The sequence below is a fragment of the Hyperolius riggenbachi genome, chromosome 9 (genome assembly GCF_040937935.1).
Source record: "Hyperolius riggenbachi isolate aHypRig1 chromosome 9, aHypRig1.pri, whole genome shotgun sequence".
Taxonomy (NCBI): Eukaryota; Metazoa; Chordata; class Amphibia; order Anura; family Hyperoliidae; genus Hyperolius; species Hyperolius riggenbachi.
The window spans coordinates 227818828-227834686 of record NC_090654.1 but is presented as its reverse complement, the minus strand read 5'-3'; the positions used below and the strand labels follow the sequence as shown (position 1 = coordinate 227834686).

The following is a 15859-nucleotide window of genomic DNA, read 5'->3' as shown; positions in this document are numbered from 1 at the left end:
TGTATTTTTACATATACCCATGCTGGGTGGGAGAAATATATCTGTAAATGGCCAATTGTGTGTAAAAAAAAAAAAAAAAAAAAAAAAAAATTGTCATTTACAGAGATATTTCTCCCACCCAGCATGGGTATGTGTAAAAATACACCCCAAAACACATTATACTACTTCTCCTGAGTACGGCGATACCACATGTGTGACACTTTTTTGCAGCCTAGGTGCGCTAAGGGGCCCAACGTCCTATTCACGGGTCATTTTGAGGCATTTGGTTTCTAGGCTACTGACGGTTTAGGGCCCCTAAAATGCTAGGGCAGTATAGGAACCCCACAAGTGACCCCATTTTAGAAAAAAAAAAAGACACCCCAAGGTATTCCGTTAGGTGTATGGTGAGTTCATAGAAGATTTTATTTTTTGTCACAAGTTAGTGGAAAATGATGCTTTGTGAAAAAAACAATAAAAATCAATTTCCTCTAACTTTTGACAAAAAATAAAATCTTCTATGAACTCATACACCTAACGGAATACCTTGGGGTGTCTTTTTTCTAAAATAGGGTCACTTGTGGGGTTTCCTATACTGGCCTGGCATTTTAGGGGCCTGGAAACCAAATGCCTCAAAATGCTGTTCAGGGGTATAGGCATCTGCACATTTTGATGACAGGTGGTCTATGAGGGGGCGAATTTTGTGGAACCGGTCATAAGCAGGGTGGCCTCTTAGATGACAGGTTGTATTGGGCCTGATCTGATGGATAGGAGTGCTAGGGGGGTGACAGGAGGTGATTGATGTGTGTCTCAGGGGGTGGTTAGAGGGGAAAAATAGATGCAATCAATGCACTAGGGAGGTGATCGGAAGGGGGTCTGAGGGGGATCTGAGGGTTTGGTCGAGTGATCATGAGCCCACACGGGGCAAATTAGGGCCTGATCTGATGAGTAGGTGTGCTAGGAGGTGACAGGTGGTGACAGGAGGTGATTGATGGGTGTCTCAAGGTGTGATTAGAGGGGGGAATAGATGCAAGCAATGCACTGGCAAGGTGATCAGGGCTGGGGTCTGAGGGCGTTCTGAGGGTGTGGGCGGGTGATTGGGTGCCCTAGGGGCAGATAGGGGTATGATCTGATGGGTAGCAGTGACAGGTGGTGACAGGGGGTGATTGATGGGTAATTAGTGAGTGTTTAGAGGAGAGAGCAGATGTAAACAATGCACTCGGGAGGTGATCTGACAGCGGGTTTGCGGGTGATCTGATGGTGTGGGTGGGTGATCAGATTGCCCGCAAGGGGCAGGTTAGGGGCTGATTGATGGGTGGCAGTGACGGGGGGTGATTGACCAGTGATCAGTGGGTTATTACAGGGGGGATAGATGCATACAGTACACAGGGGGGGGGGGGTCTGGGGAGAATCTGAGGGGTGGGGGGGTGATCAGGAGCCCCCAGGGGGCAGTTAGGACCTAAAATAAAAAAATTGCGTTGACAGATAGTAACAGGGAGTGATTGATTGGTGATTAGGGGAGTGATTGGGCGCAAACAGTGGTCTGGGGGGTGGGCAGGGGGGGGGTCTGAGGGGTGCTGTGGGCGATCAGAGGGAGGGGGGGGGCAGGATCAGTGTGTTTGGTGCAAACTAGGGTGGCTGCAGCCTGCCCTGGTGGTCCCTCGGACACTGGGACCACCAGGGCAGGAGGCAGCCTGTATAATACACTTTGTATACATTACAAAGTGTATTATACACTTTGTAGTGGCGATTGTGGGGTTAACAACCCGCCGGCGCTTCCAAACGGCTGGCGGGTTGTCGTCGCGGGTGGGCGGAGCCAGTTGCCAGGGGAAGCGCGCGTCACCAGTGACGCGATTGCTCCCCCGGCATGCCAAAAGGACGCAACACCCATTGGCGTATTACGGTCCTTTCGGGGTCCACTTTGCCGCCGCCCATCGGCTGTGGGCGGTCGGCAAGCGGTTAATTTACCCTGGCTTGGATCTGGAGGTAAGCAGGAAATCCTGAAGTGTGCTTTTCAGCTGCTGTGGCATACCAGTATTTGGTACCAATCTGATCTGTAGATTATGCTTCCACAACATCTCCACATTGCATAATGGTGATTATATGATTTTAGGACTTCTAAAATTTGGGAAGAATTGGCTTTTTGTAGGGGTCATATGGCATCAGGTTCAGTTCAGGTTATAAAAATTCTGCTGTTTTACAATAGACGGTGGAAACGTGAGTCTTTATTGTTCTATAAAACTGTGTGCTGCTTTTACAAGGGTAGTCCAGAAAACAGACATTTTTAATGAATCAAGGAAACATTTTATACACACTATCTTCTGATTTTATCTCCACATAATTACCTCCTTTAACCATTTATTCTATATTTTTACAAGATTTTTATTCCTTTTGATAAAGCAGCATCACACCCCACCCCTATGGGCTGGAGGATTTAAGGGAGGCTAAATGGAGAAACTGATCACCACTGCATATGTATACCACTAGCTGAAGGTGTTCCGCTGTAATAGGGCCATTGTTCTGTAGGGTCCAGGCTCTAGTCTGAAAATTATGGGCTAGCTATAGGTGCTTGTGGACCTACAGTCAGTAGACAAGTTGAAATACTGCATTGCTTAAGAAAAAAAAGGGGGGCAAGTGAATAAAAATGATAAACCTTACTGGATAGTAACTGTCCATTACTATAGCAAGTTGAGAGTCAAAAAACGAAACATGCACAAACAAAAAAACTCATTTACTCAATATTTTATGTGTGGTGGTGTGGCAAGCTGCCCCAGATTCTGCCAAGTTTGCTCCCTAACTTGTAACTACCGTAATTAGGATAAGTGACAACATACCATCAATGATTTAGTAAAACCAGAGCCTCTCAGAAAGACATTCTCTCAGAAGTAAAGGTGGGGAGGGTTATAGGTTTACTCTGCCCACAGTGTTTTACAAACAGTGCAATAATTTAAGAACACTTATAACTTTGCAAGTGCAAAGAACTTGGGAGTTTCAGTATCTACACAACATGACATCAATAAAAGATTTAGGGAATGCCCAGAAATCTCTTGATGCAAGGGAAAAGGAAAAAAGCCAATATTGGATGGCGATGATTTTTGGGCCTTCAGGCGACACTGCATTAAAAGACCAAAACGATTCTGTAGTGGTGATAACTGCACGAGTTCAGGAACATTTTTGGAAATCAAAGTTTGTTGCTACAAATACAAAATGATAACACTTTGAAGAATAATACAAATATGAACAGGTCATTTAAGATGGAGTGAGATATGGTGGAAAACTGTCCTATGGCATGACAAATCAAACTTTGAAATTCTTTTAAAAATCATGCATATCGCATCCTTCAGGATAAAAAAAAATGAAAGAAAGAAAAGAGCCACCAGATAGTTTATCAGAGTGCAGTTCAATATAGTCTGCATATGTGATAGTAAATGTGTGGGTGCATTAGTGCAAATGGCATGGGTGGCTTGCACATCTGGGAAGGCACTATAAATGCTGAATTATATATGCATGTTTTGGAGCAACATGTGCCATTATGAAGAATTGCTTTTTGGGGGGAAAGGCCATGCTTATTGCCACAAGACAATGACAAATTCATATCACGACAGTAAGCCTTTGTAGTAAAAGAGTACGGTCACAAGTAAAGCAATGTCCTTATCTTCACCTGTAATTGTTTCTAGTGTTCTGGCTGACTGCTATACAACATACCCATTTGTAGCAGGTCCTCTTTAAAACAGAGCACAAATTACACATACAGTGTTAAACACATATTGTATGTGACGCATGATGCTATATCAATGTATTTTGAGAAGAGCACCGCACTAATTTCCTGAGATCTAGCTAGTGGTGTGCTTGTGTTAGAATTCATCACTAGCTGTTGTCAAAGGGTGATGTGGGAGGAAAATGTAAAAATAGCAATCATAGGAACAGGAAAACCAAAGGCAATGTGACTTTCTGCACACAGTACACTGCTTTAAATGGTTCATGCTCATTTGAACAAGAACAATCACATCACTTCCTGAGCATTTCATACGGATATGTCACTTACTTTATCAGTGCCAGCACTGTACGATCTAATAATGAATGTGTTCTGGTATTTGCCCATCTAATGGCAGAACACAGAGATGCTCAAATGAGGAGTCTATTTAAAAGTTTCTTGTTAAACAAAAGGTGCAGCTTTCAGAGAATGCTGCAACTAACAATAAATACATTCCAACACAAAAAAAATTAAAAATCAAATTTTGCCTTCAATACCCAGATCAGTGGTAACTGGTTGTTAAGCCTTTGCTTAAAGTGACACTGTAGCAAAAAATAAGGGCCTACTTACTTCGGGAGGGGGAAGCCTCTGGATTCTAAATAGGCTTCCCCTACCCACCTCAGCAGTGGTCATCCAGTGCTGGGACCCCAGAAAGTCCACTTGTCGGCACTGCACGCATGCGCAGTATCACCTTTTCACTCAGGCTCCGATCGGGTCTGCTGTACTGCACTGTAAAGCGGACTCAATTGGGCTCAGCTATTTCGGCTGGAGCCCAAGCAGAAAGCCTCTAGTGTGTCTACACAGGAAGGCCACTTATTATTGTCTGCCCAAGGATGCCAGCCCTAGATCGGCCTTTGCAGAGAAGGATAGGGGAAGCCCTCAGGCAAGTATCAGTTTTCTTTATTATTAAAGGGATACTGTAGGGGGGGGTCAGGGGAAAATGAGTTGAAGTTACCCGGGTCTTCTAATGGCCCCCCACAGACATCCTGTGCCCGCGCAGCCACTCACCGATGCTCCGGCCCCGCCTCCAGTTCACTTCTGGAATTTCTGACTTTAAAGTCAGAAAACCACTGCGCCTGCATTGCCCTGTCCTCGCTCCCGCTGATGGCACCAAGAGCATACTGCGCAGACCAAAGACCATACTGGGTTTGTGCAATACTCTCCTGGTGACATCAGCGGGAGCGAGGATGCAGCTGCGCAGGCGCAGTGGTTTTCAGACTTTAAAGTCTGAAATTCCAGAAGTGAACCGGAGGCGGGGCCGGAGCATCGGTGAGTGGCTTCGTGGGTACAGGATATCTGCGGGGGGCCACTAGAAGCCCTGGGTAAATTCAACTCATTTTCCCCCGACCCCCTACAGTACCCCTTTAAAGTCACAGGTTTTCTTTACGGTGCCCATACACTGTCAGATGGCCAGCAAATTCTATTTCAAATATCTTATTAACGTTTTAAGGAAAATGCAAGCAGCAGTAGAGTGATCCACATTCACTCTGAACTGAAGATGGTTTTGATAAACTGAGACCTTACAAAGTAACACCTCAGTAAATAATGAAGACACACTGAACAGTCACATTATAATAGCAGGAGAACAAACACCTTCTCCTTTAGAAAAAATGGGGGTCAGCAGCCCAGAATGGCTAGCCCTCCCCAGCCAAGGAACACAATGGGTAGCAGTGGTGACCACATTGCACGTATAATAAATGGGATCAGCTAGTTTAACTTAATATCTCTAAGCTTTAATAATTTGCTGCGACACCCTTCATCTTGTCCGGGAGTTTCTTTAGTATGTGTTGGAGACAAGAATAGACCATCTTTGCTTCAACTTGCAATTAGATGCTGTGATTTTTTTTTTCACCTCCTCGATAAACTGCTGGCAAGACTGCATAGCAACAAGAGGACTGAATATTAGATGTTACTATAAATATACATACTGCCATCATGTGATACTCTCCCAGACAGAACATAATAATCATTTCATTTTATTACTTAATTCTTATATTAAAGAATTAAAAATGATTTTCTCAATTTAGCTCTGCACTCTCAAAAGCAACCAAGGTATTTGTAGGAATGCATTACTGTAAAATGGAACAAATGTCCAACAACCATTTGTGTTGTGTAAATGCCCAGCATCTAAAGTTAAGAATTGAAATGAAGGGAAAGATCATCATCCCATATATTAGTTGTATGGTCAGATCTGTGGTTAAAAGTAAATTCTTTAAGATAACTAGGATATGTGTGGCTGTACAACACTATCGCACCAAAGATGAACATGGACAGATTTTTTTTTCTTTACTAAACTATGTATTGGAAGTGGATGGACACAGCAAATCATAAATTGGATTTGTTGAGACTGTGCCTGGAGTCTAGTGTGACCCCAGCCACATTTCTGAGACTGTTGATGCACTTAAAGAGGAGCTGTAGTGAAAATGGAGACTGTTCCATTGCCATGCATTGGTTTCAGGACACCCCGTGGTGAGATGCAGCTATGTAGCCACATCGCACCACATGTAATGGAAATGGGCCCTAATCCATAACAGGCACTGATAAGGCTCAAACAGTCCTAAATAGCCTGTATGCAGGTTGGATTAGCTTAGCTCTGTAATATTAACAAGCTGACATAATTGCATCCCAGCGGTTCTGGAGGGTTGTTTAGCTACAAAGGGACAACAAAGGGATGATTTGCATAATCAGCAGTGATGCATTGTGGGATATCTCATATGCTCACTCCAACATGAATAATCGCACATACAGCACCTTCTGTTTTAAGAAGGCACATGTCTGCTTTACAATGTCAAAGGAGGAGGATCAACACAAGTAAACTTTTTGTGACCAGAGAGAAAGGTTACTATTGATATCAAATGAGATAACAAAAATGATTGTTTATGATTAGAGATGGTCAATAATACTAATAGTTGGAGATAATGTTATGCCCATTTATGCAGCTTGAAATTGATCCAATTAAATGCAGTAGTTCAATTCCAAGCTGCAGACATTTGCATAAAGAAAACATAAAACCTGCATCAGTTCGAAATTATTGCCATCCAACTGACCATCTCTATGCCTGACCATTTCAGTAGTTACTCTGATGCAGAAATACCAGTCATTGCTCTCATTATAGATGAACCATCAGCTGCTGTGAAATTCTACAATGCATTGTTTTGTCCTCAGGCACTGCGAGGAGCACTGACTTTTCTTTCCACTTCTCTCTGCATAGAACAGACAGCCTGGCCAAGCCGAGTGTGCATGGCTGTCAGTGACTGCGAAGATCGTCCAATAAAATAATTTATAGCAGCATAAACTTGGGTCTGTACAGGGATTTAGATGAAATTAAGCGTGAATGTCTGTGTAGACCAGTGCTGCCCAACTTCAAGGACATGCGGGAGTTTTGGTCAGGAGGGGGTGGAACAGAAATGTTCTGGCTATGGCGGGTGGTAAGAAAGAGGACATGGCAGAAGTAGTGAGAGGAATTGGAGTGACACAGCAAACAGGCTAGCCACAGCATCAGTTCTCAAGGGTTGGATGCGGTTGTGGGCCTCCATTTGGACAGCATCAGTGTAAACAAAAGGTAGTAGGATCAGCCATACTATGCCAGGGAAAAAAACACATATATAAGTAGATAAATACTTGATCTACTTACATAACACATGTATTATACTGTCCAAGTTTTGATTTCAGTGAATGTTATATAGTAAATGACGAGAATTCTGTTCCTGGTGGGGGCCATGTCTTTTGCCCAGTTAAGGCTAACTCGTGATGTCATTTCTGCCCTTTACTTTTTTTCTTGTCTCCTTCAATCGCTGAGTGGCCTCAGCCTTGCTTGTAAACACAAGTGATTAGGGGATTAGGTTTCAGATAAGCAGCAGGCAGGGAAATAAAGGGAAGAGGAGGAATAGATTATAGATAAAAAGAACCCCCAGCATGCAATTCTTTGGCACGACTACTAAGTAGGTGATAACTCCAAATCATAACAGCAGAAAAAGTTTTGAAAGTTTTGGATGCAGGATTAGCACCTTTATCACTTAATACACTCAGACCAGTTGCTGTTGAAATTAGATTTTTATGGTGACGATACCGCTTTAACTAAAGGGTGGCAGTGCAGGCACAAAAAAAAATAAAAAAAAATAACTTATATGGTGTTTGATGGAGAAGGGGTAAAAATGGGTAAGAGAAGCCTTGTTCACAGACAGAGAAGGGTTTAAGTGAAGAGTTGTTGTGAAGACATATTAAAAGTCAACTCAAATGATGCAAATGCCTGTTAAAGAAATGATGTATGAATGGCCATGGGCTCTTCAGGAAGATGATGAGTGTACTGATGGGGATCTGTAGGCAGATAAGTGGGTTTTAAATCATAATGGGAAATTCGGTAGGCAACCGAGAGACTAATAAGCCTTGGGTCGTTCAATTAGATGCAAGGGTTAAGGTTTACAGTGGCTGCTAAGTAGCTGGGATCATCACATAAAAAATGTAGCCATCTTTAAAAAATAATGCACTCTTTTTATAACCTAACTTTGTAGGAGATCTAACACAGTTTGCTGAGCATTGACTAAATTAAGACATAATGGTATAGGAGATGTTGCCGAAAGATATTCTGTGACACTTTACTGTTGTGTTGATTTATAACGCATTTTAATTGACTTGTTATTGTGGTTTACCATTGATCAATAACTTTAATAGGCTTTCATTTAGATATAAAAAGCAAGAGTCCTTATATACCTTCTAATCCATTTTGCAGGATGCGGTTAATCTACATTTCATGGAGGTGAAGGTAACACATACACGATAATACACAAATATTTGGCTTCCACCAATTTATACTGCACTAAAAAAAGCAGCAACTAATGTCGGAGCATGTTTATTACTGGCTATCTTCGAGTCAGGCAATGATGTAGTGCTTAGGGTATCTAATACTTCCATGGTGAGGTTTCAAGAAGAGCTCATTGGAGATGGCCCCAAGTGACTAAAGTTGCAGGGAGGTGTTCAAAAGGGATGCCCATGCTTAGGAGAACTATGTGATCAGTTTGATCAGCTGATAAGATTCGATGAATTTAATTATGTTATGAATTCCTGGATGATAATGTCCAGCAAATCAGAACCTTACAAATGTATCAGCTGATGAAACTGATCCCATTCTTCTCCATGAGTTCTCTAAGCATTGCCATCCCTAGTGCTCAACTAGCAATGAGGAAAAATGAGGGCTAAAAATAAAAAGCTTTTATTTTTTTTTATTTTAAATAAATGTTCTATCAGCTTGCATACTCCACTGTTCCAAATTGGCATGTTAATATGTCACAATAATTAATATCACAATAAACAAATGCCACTTGGCAAAAATAAAATTAAAAAAAATTGCCTGTTAACTATTCACTGAAGAACAAAAATTGAAGGCTAAAGCCTAGTAAACACCTTCAATTTCCACTGACCAATTTTGCAACCTCCATGTAGTTTGAGGGTCAACAGATTTTGAATTCAGATAAGCGCTACTGTACTAACAATTTGCCAAAAATGAACGGCCAGAAAATGTAAAGTCTTAGGCCCCGTTCAGACTGCAGAACGCAGACCGCAACGCGTACGAACGCACGCCATCCGCGTTCGTATGCGTTGCGTGGCTGATCCCATCACTGAAAAGTGAATGGGACAGCCATGCGTTTTTACAAAAAATGCGTGCAGCATGCGTTTCCGGACCGCACAGGTCCGGAACGCATGCAGTGTGAACATCAGACATTGCACTCTATGCAATGTCTGATGTCGTGCGTGTCGGCCACCTGCACGCGTTTCCAAAACGCGGCTGGAAACGCGTGCAGTGTGAACGGGCCCTTAAACATTTTTTCAAAAATACCTTTTAGTTTTATATAAAAATAAAAAAATGTTTTTTAAACTTAGTAAAATTACATTTTGCTGCGGTATACTTTACTGTGTAGCAAATACTAAGTTCTGCATATTAATTTTAAACATTTTAAAGCAAATCTGTGATCCAGCGCTGGGACCCTCTGGAAGTGTGCATGGATTATGTGAAATAAATTACATTTCAAAATCAATTATGTATAATCTTAATTGCTAAATTTTAAGAGAGATTTTGCATAAGCGAAAATAGCACATTACCATCACCACTAGGACAGGAGGCGGCACAAAGGGGGGCCGAAGGAGACACAAAGGGGGACCGAAGGAGACACAAAGGGACACATAGGGGGACACTGAGGGAACAAAGGTGGACACTGAAGGCACAGGGGAAGAGGAGAAAAATATGGTACAGGGACAGAGATGGCACAGAGGAGGTTACAGGAACAGAGATGGCACAGAGGAGGTTACAGGGACAGAGATGGCACAGAGGAGGTACAGGGACAGAGATGTCACAGAACTCCGACTTAAAGAGACTCTGTAACAACAAAAAGATCCCCTGGGGGGTACTCACCTCGGGTGGGGGAAGCCTCCGGATCCTAATGAGGCTTCCCACGCCGTCCTCTGTCCCACGGGGGTCTCGCCGCAGCCCTCCGAACAGCCGGCGACTGTGCCGACTGTCAGTTCAATATTTACCTTTGCTGGCTCCAGCGGGGGCGCTGTGGCGACTTTCGGCACGGAAATAGACGGAAATACCCGATCTCCGTCGGGTCCGCTATACTGCGCAGGCGCCGGAAACTTGCGCCTGCGCAGTAGAGCAGACCCGACGGCGATCGGGTATTTCCGCCTACTTCGGCGCCGACAGCCATCAGAGCGCCTGCGCAGGAGCCAGGAAGGTAAATATTGCATCACGGCTGTACGGAGGGCTACAGCGAGACCCCCGAGGGACGCAGGACGGCGTGGGAAGCCTCATTAGGATCCTGAGGCTTCCCTCACCCGAGGTGAGTACCCCCCAGGGGCCGTTTTGTCGTTACAGTTCCTCTTTAAGAACAAATTCAGGTTAAAGGACATCTGAAGTCAGAAGAATACGTAGGCAGCCATATTTTTTTCCTTCTAAACAATACCAGTTGCCTGGCAGCTGCTGATCTATTTGACTGCAGTAGTGTTTGAATAACACCAGAAACAAGCATGCAGCTAATCTTGTCAAATCTGTCAATGTCAGAAACACCTGATCTGCTGCATGCTTGTTCAGGGTCTATGGCTAGTAGTATTAGAGGCAGATGAACAGCAGGACAGCCAGGCAACTGGTATTGCTTAAAAGGAAATAAATATGGCAGCTTCCGTATCCTTCTCAGTTCAGTTGTCCTTTAAGACCACACCTACAGTACCAATCTCGCTCATTAAAGAGACACTGAAGTTAAAAAATATATGATATAATGAATTGGTTGTGTACTATGAATAATTACTAGAAGATTAGCAGCAAAGAAAATATTCTCATATTTTTATTTTCAGGTATATAGTGTTTTTTCTAACATTGCATCACTCTATAATATGTGCAGATTACACAACACTCATCATTCAAAATGAGTCTTTCAGAGCAGTCTGTGAAGTAATGAACTCTCCTCTAACAGAGGAAAAGTAAACAGTTCAATTACAGTTGAGATAATAAAAGTCAGATAACAGCCCTCTCCACGACTAAGTTAGTCGGAGAGCTTAATAGCTTTTTTGCATAGAGATAACAACTGGAGTTTCTCAACTCTTCCTGTACTGGAAACAATTAGACTGATGTATCTGATCTTAATGTTTTTTTTCTTAGCTGTACTACACATACAAATCATAATATCACCTGTACTATATGGAGGTGGTAAAATTGGTCAAAGATTGGCCAATCAAAATTGAAGGTGTATACCATGCTTTACTCTCCCAGTTTCCTCACTCAGCAGCAAAGAATACTATAACTGATATAGCTGTGTTACAAGAGCAGCAAATAACGAGAGGCATAAAGAACATACACTCATGAAATAATATGTACAGCACATACCTTTTTGATAGAAATACTTTCGGTAATAATATGAACCAAGGTCAACATGTTCCACGATGTGTCTCTTCGCTCTGTCGATGTGTAAAACCAAATTTTCCTTGGGGACCTCAAGGACTGCAAGTCCTGCATTTGCACAATGTGAACTCATCGTAGATTCGAAAGAAGAATTTTCACATCCAGAAAATGAACCAGAATTTGATTTTGACAAGCTAACTTTCTTTTCACCTTCTCCTCCTGTTTCATTGCGAAAATACGGACAGCTCATTACCAAGTCATTGCTTTTGTCGTCTCCCTGGTCAACATTCATATTTTCCTTTGAATTTAAATCTTCTGTGCTACCAGTTGGAGAGTTGAAACTAGACGAATGAGTCAGGGGACCTGCAGCTAAAGAAGCTGCAGCAGCAGCAGAAGCCCCTGTGGTGGTGTTTTTCCGTTTGATGACGTTGTGCCTGTTGATTACAACTTCATTTAAATCAAACAAAACACTTTGAACATCATAATGAGCAAAACATTTAGGGCAAGTCCAAGGCTTGATGCTATCATCAGAACGACTGTCATCAATATCAGAAGCCTTTCCAAGTTCTCCTTCACATTTTGCATTTCTAAGCTTCCGAAAAATGGAAGAGTCTCCAGTTTCTGATTTTGAACGCCTTTTTAGGGGCTTATCCCGGTCTTTGAAAGCCCTGTGTCCATCTCTCTGACCATCTATAACATCCAGTGAGAACCCAGAGCCTCGACTTCCACTGCTCAGTAGTAGTTCACTCAGTTTTGATGGACCATGTCCACGATGATCAGATTTCTCATTTTTGTATCCCTTTATAATGTCAAAAAAGCTGTCACCAGATGTTCCCTGTTTGTCTATTGAAGAAGTACTGCCATATTCCCTGTGGAGTGATGGTCCTCCTTTGAAGGTAGGCGACAGGCATTCTTCAAAATTGTCCATATCAAACTCACTAATGGTGATGTCACTGTTACTCCGCTGTCTTATTCTACGATTCACTTTTCTTGGGGAGCTGGAACTGGAGTAACCTTCAGGAGTAAGAAACCGAGAGTCTATACTTTCTGCTTGCCTGGTTTTATTCTTTAGAGTATTCTGAATGCTCTTCAGCATAGCAGAATCACTAGAGTTTATGCTAGATGTACTCACTTGACTACTAGGGCTGCTCTTCACCGACACTGTGTCTATACTAGTTGTTTCCATATCTTGACTAGTTCTGCTCATTTCCTTAACATTATCTTTTCTGGGAGGCCAGTCTGCAATTCGTGCTCTAACCCCCATCTTAGGAACACCTGGCGTTGAAGATAAATGATGGGAGCTCTCACTACGGGGAGGTCCTACGGGAGACATGGCAGAAGAACCTAAACTACCATTCTGTGATCTGAAACGTCTCATATAAAAATCATCTGAACGAGCTTTTTGTGGCCCATCTGGTACTGTTGATTGAGTCCCACTTCCAACGGACCTCTCAGTCTGGGACCTTTTCAGACTGGTCATGATCTGAAGATAAACCCAGATTCAGAATATTCCAGAAGGAAACACGTCCATCTTTGTTTTTTAAAAAGATGATGCTCTCCTGAGGAAAACCCTCTAGAGAATGCACTGGTTTCATGAGATCTGTGAAGTTATAAAAGGAAGTATAAAATAAAAAAGTATATAAGAATGTTCACTGGCTTGTCACAAATTTACAGGCAAGATGATACTCCAAGGGTGCATTTCTCATCCTCTTGTAGCAAACCTTCATTTTCCAGTGGAAAATTGTGCAGGGAATATTATAACGTCAATCCAATGCTTTCCGGTAATGTATACCTGAAATATAAATAAAAAAAGATCAATCAATAAGCAAACTGATATGTAATTGATACAGCCACAAAATGACTTCACAGTTACATACTGTAAGTATTTTTAACTTGTATGTATTCTAAGTGTATATGTCTACATGGATAGAAATATGCATTTTAACAGGTGCCATGCCAATTTCTGGTGACTGGTATCACAGCGGTTATAGATTAGCTGAAGCATTACTTTGGTATCTAAATCAATAAAGCAGAAATGATATGAAGGGTGCAATCGTGTGAATTCAAAGCCCTAATTTCAGGCAAACATTCTCTTAAATCTAATAAGTCTCCCTACCGCACGCTCTCCCCTCCCTGGCTGTCCTGCTGATCTTCTGCATCTATACTTTAAGCCATAGACCCTGAACAAGCATGTAGATCAGGTGTCTGACAAAACTGACAAGATTAGCAGCTTGTTTCAGGTGGAGTTTTGGACCCTGACCGACCACAAAGATCAGCAGGACTGCCAATTAACTGGTATTGTTTAAAACAAAATAAATATGGCAGCTTCCTTAAGGTCTCACACCTCAGGTTCCTTTTAATTGTGCGTTCTTCAGGCATTAACAACTAGGCAATGGAGTATCTGGAAGAGGTCACAGACACGCTTCTGCATCCACAATGGGGGTTTCTGGACCATTTGCATGTGCACCTTGTGAAAATGGTGAACACCTTTTAAAGATAGAGTCCAATCTACATCTTATATATACTTGCACATTTGCCTGAATGGCGATTTTGGGTGTAAAATTACTAGAAACACATCTGTGTAAACTGATGCTGGGAATACACCATGAGTGTTTTCGGCAGATAGATGGTTCGATAATTTCCGACAGGTACGATCTGGTTTAATCATTTTTCTGATCAATTTTCTAATAGAATTGAATGGAAATTGATCAGAAAAACGATCAGAAAATAGATTGGAAAAACAATCGGAAAGTAAATCTGCCCAAAAAAACTATTTGTGTATTCCCAGCATAAGCCTACTGTGAAAAGCAATCTACTGATTCTCAGCCATTTAAAAGCATGTCAGTCAACAGTCTTTCAAGATTAGATACAATAAATGCCTGTCTAGCTGATCTTCCAGTGAGGAGTATTTAAAGCAGACCAGTTAAGAAAACCCAGGAGACCAACTCCTTACATAATGGCAGCATATAAAATGACAAGCGCAAACAAAACACATCCTTCACATCCCTTCAAAGCAAAAGACTTTTCACTCAGTTGCTAAGAACTCCTTCCTAAGCGAGTTTAATGAACAACAAGTGGTCTCAATATGTACTGTCTACACATTTAAATTGTAGGTTCAATTCATCTGCTGGCAATAGATTCCCCAAAATGTCAGATGGATAAATTTTACATCCATTTTGACCCCCCCCCCCCCCCCCAAAAAAAAAATCAAAAGTGTTGATTAGACAGGATGGAAAATTTAGGACAATCGGGGGCAGGGCAAGAGCACTGGCAGATCAATGGCCGGTGAAACGCTGTGGTTCGAATTACTTTCAACAGATTCCATGCTGGAATCTATTGGAAATTGATGTGCATTGTATGGTAAGAATCAATTCCTTCTACATCTATTTTCAGAAAGGAATCTATCATTCTGGAACATTGGGTGGAAATCTATATTTGCATGGCCAGCTTTGCAGAAGACCTGCATGTACAATTATCGGTGAACATATCCCTGCTCATCCATCTAACGGCAAGTCGCATCTGCTTTAGTGCAAAGACTGGCTTTATGTTACGTAGGCGGGCAGGAAACCGGTGTAAACGCAGTTGTACTCCTACCAGGACAGTACAGACCTCATAAAGGACTGTCAGAAGGACTCTCTACAGCCTCCAACATTCAAATTTGCACTGCAAGCCAAGGAAAGCAATTGAAATCTTCAGGTGATACCTATGACTATGGAACACATTCACTCATCTTTAATTATATGTACTGTAACAGGATGTTATCTGAGATCGGTGTTGTGCTTCACCCAGTAACTGTAAAACATAATTATAAAAATAAGCCATGCACAGTGGTGTAGCATAAAGGCATTACAACAGCCAAACTCCCAAGTGAATAGGTCGAAGCTGTGCAACCCACCACATGTGGTTTATTTATTTCTGTAGCCCGGGACACCAGCAACAGCAGCACTGATGGTTGCATGCTGAGAGTGGGACTGAAAATGCATTGTATTGCTATGTCCTTTAAATAAAACTTTACCCCTCTATTTACCCCCTCTTCTAGGAGTTCCCTTGCGGCTAATAGTGAAGAGAGTGTTGTCCTGGGCCCACCTACAGAGCAGCAGCCCCGACTCACCCCACTACAAAGCCATGCTGCACAATGAAGACCAAGAAAAGCCGTGTGCACTGAAAGTCGTGGTCAGCTCTATTCTCCCTCTAACCCCCGACCCCACAGGTCATAACAAAAGTCCAGATAAAACACACCA

At 42.3% G+C, this 15859-nt stretch overlaps 1 protein-coding gene across 5 annotated transcripts in view; it reads right to left on the bottom strand.

The window, feature by feature from the left end:
• SIPA1L1 (signal induced proliferation associated 1 like 1) overlaps positions 1–15859 on the bottom strand; it is a 370713-nt gene that overhangs the window by 181346 nt on the left and 173508 nt on the right. For all 5 annotated transcript variants that reach the window (XM_068254095.1, XM_068254094.1, XM_068254096.1 and 2 more), the window contains one exon: positions 11604–13410. In XM_068254095.1, the coding sequence (XP_068110196.1) occupies positions 11604–13098 (1495 nt within the window). In that variant the 5' untranslated portion in view covers positions 13099–13410. The remainder of the gene's footprint in view (positions 1–11603; positions 13411–15859) is intronic.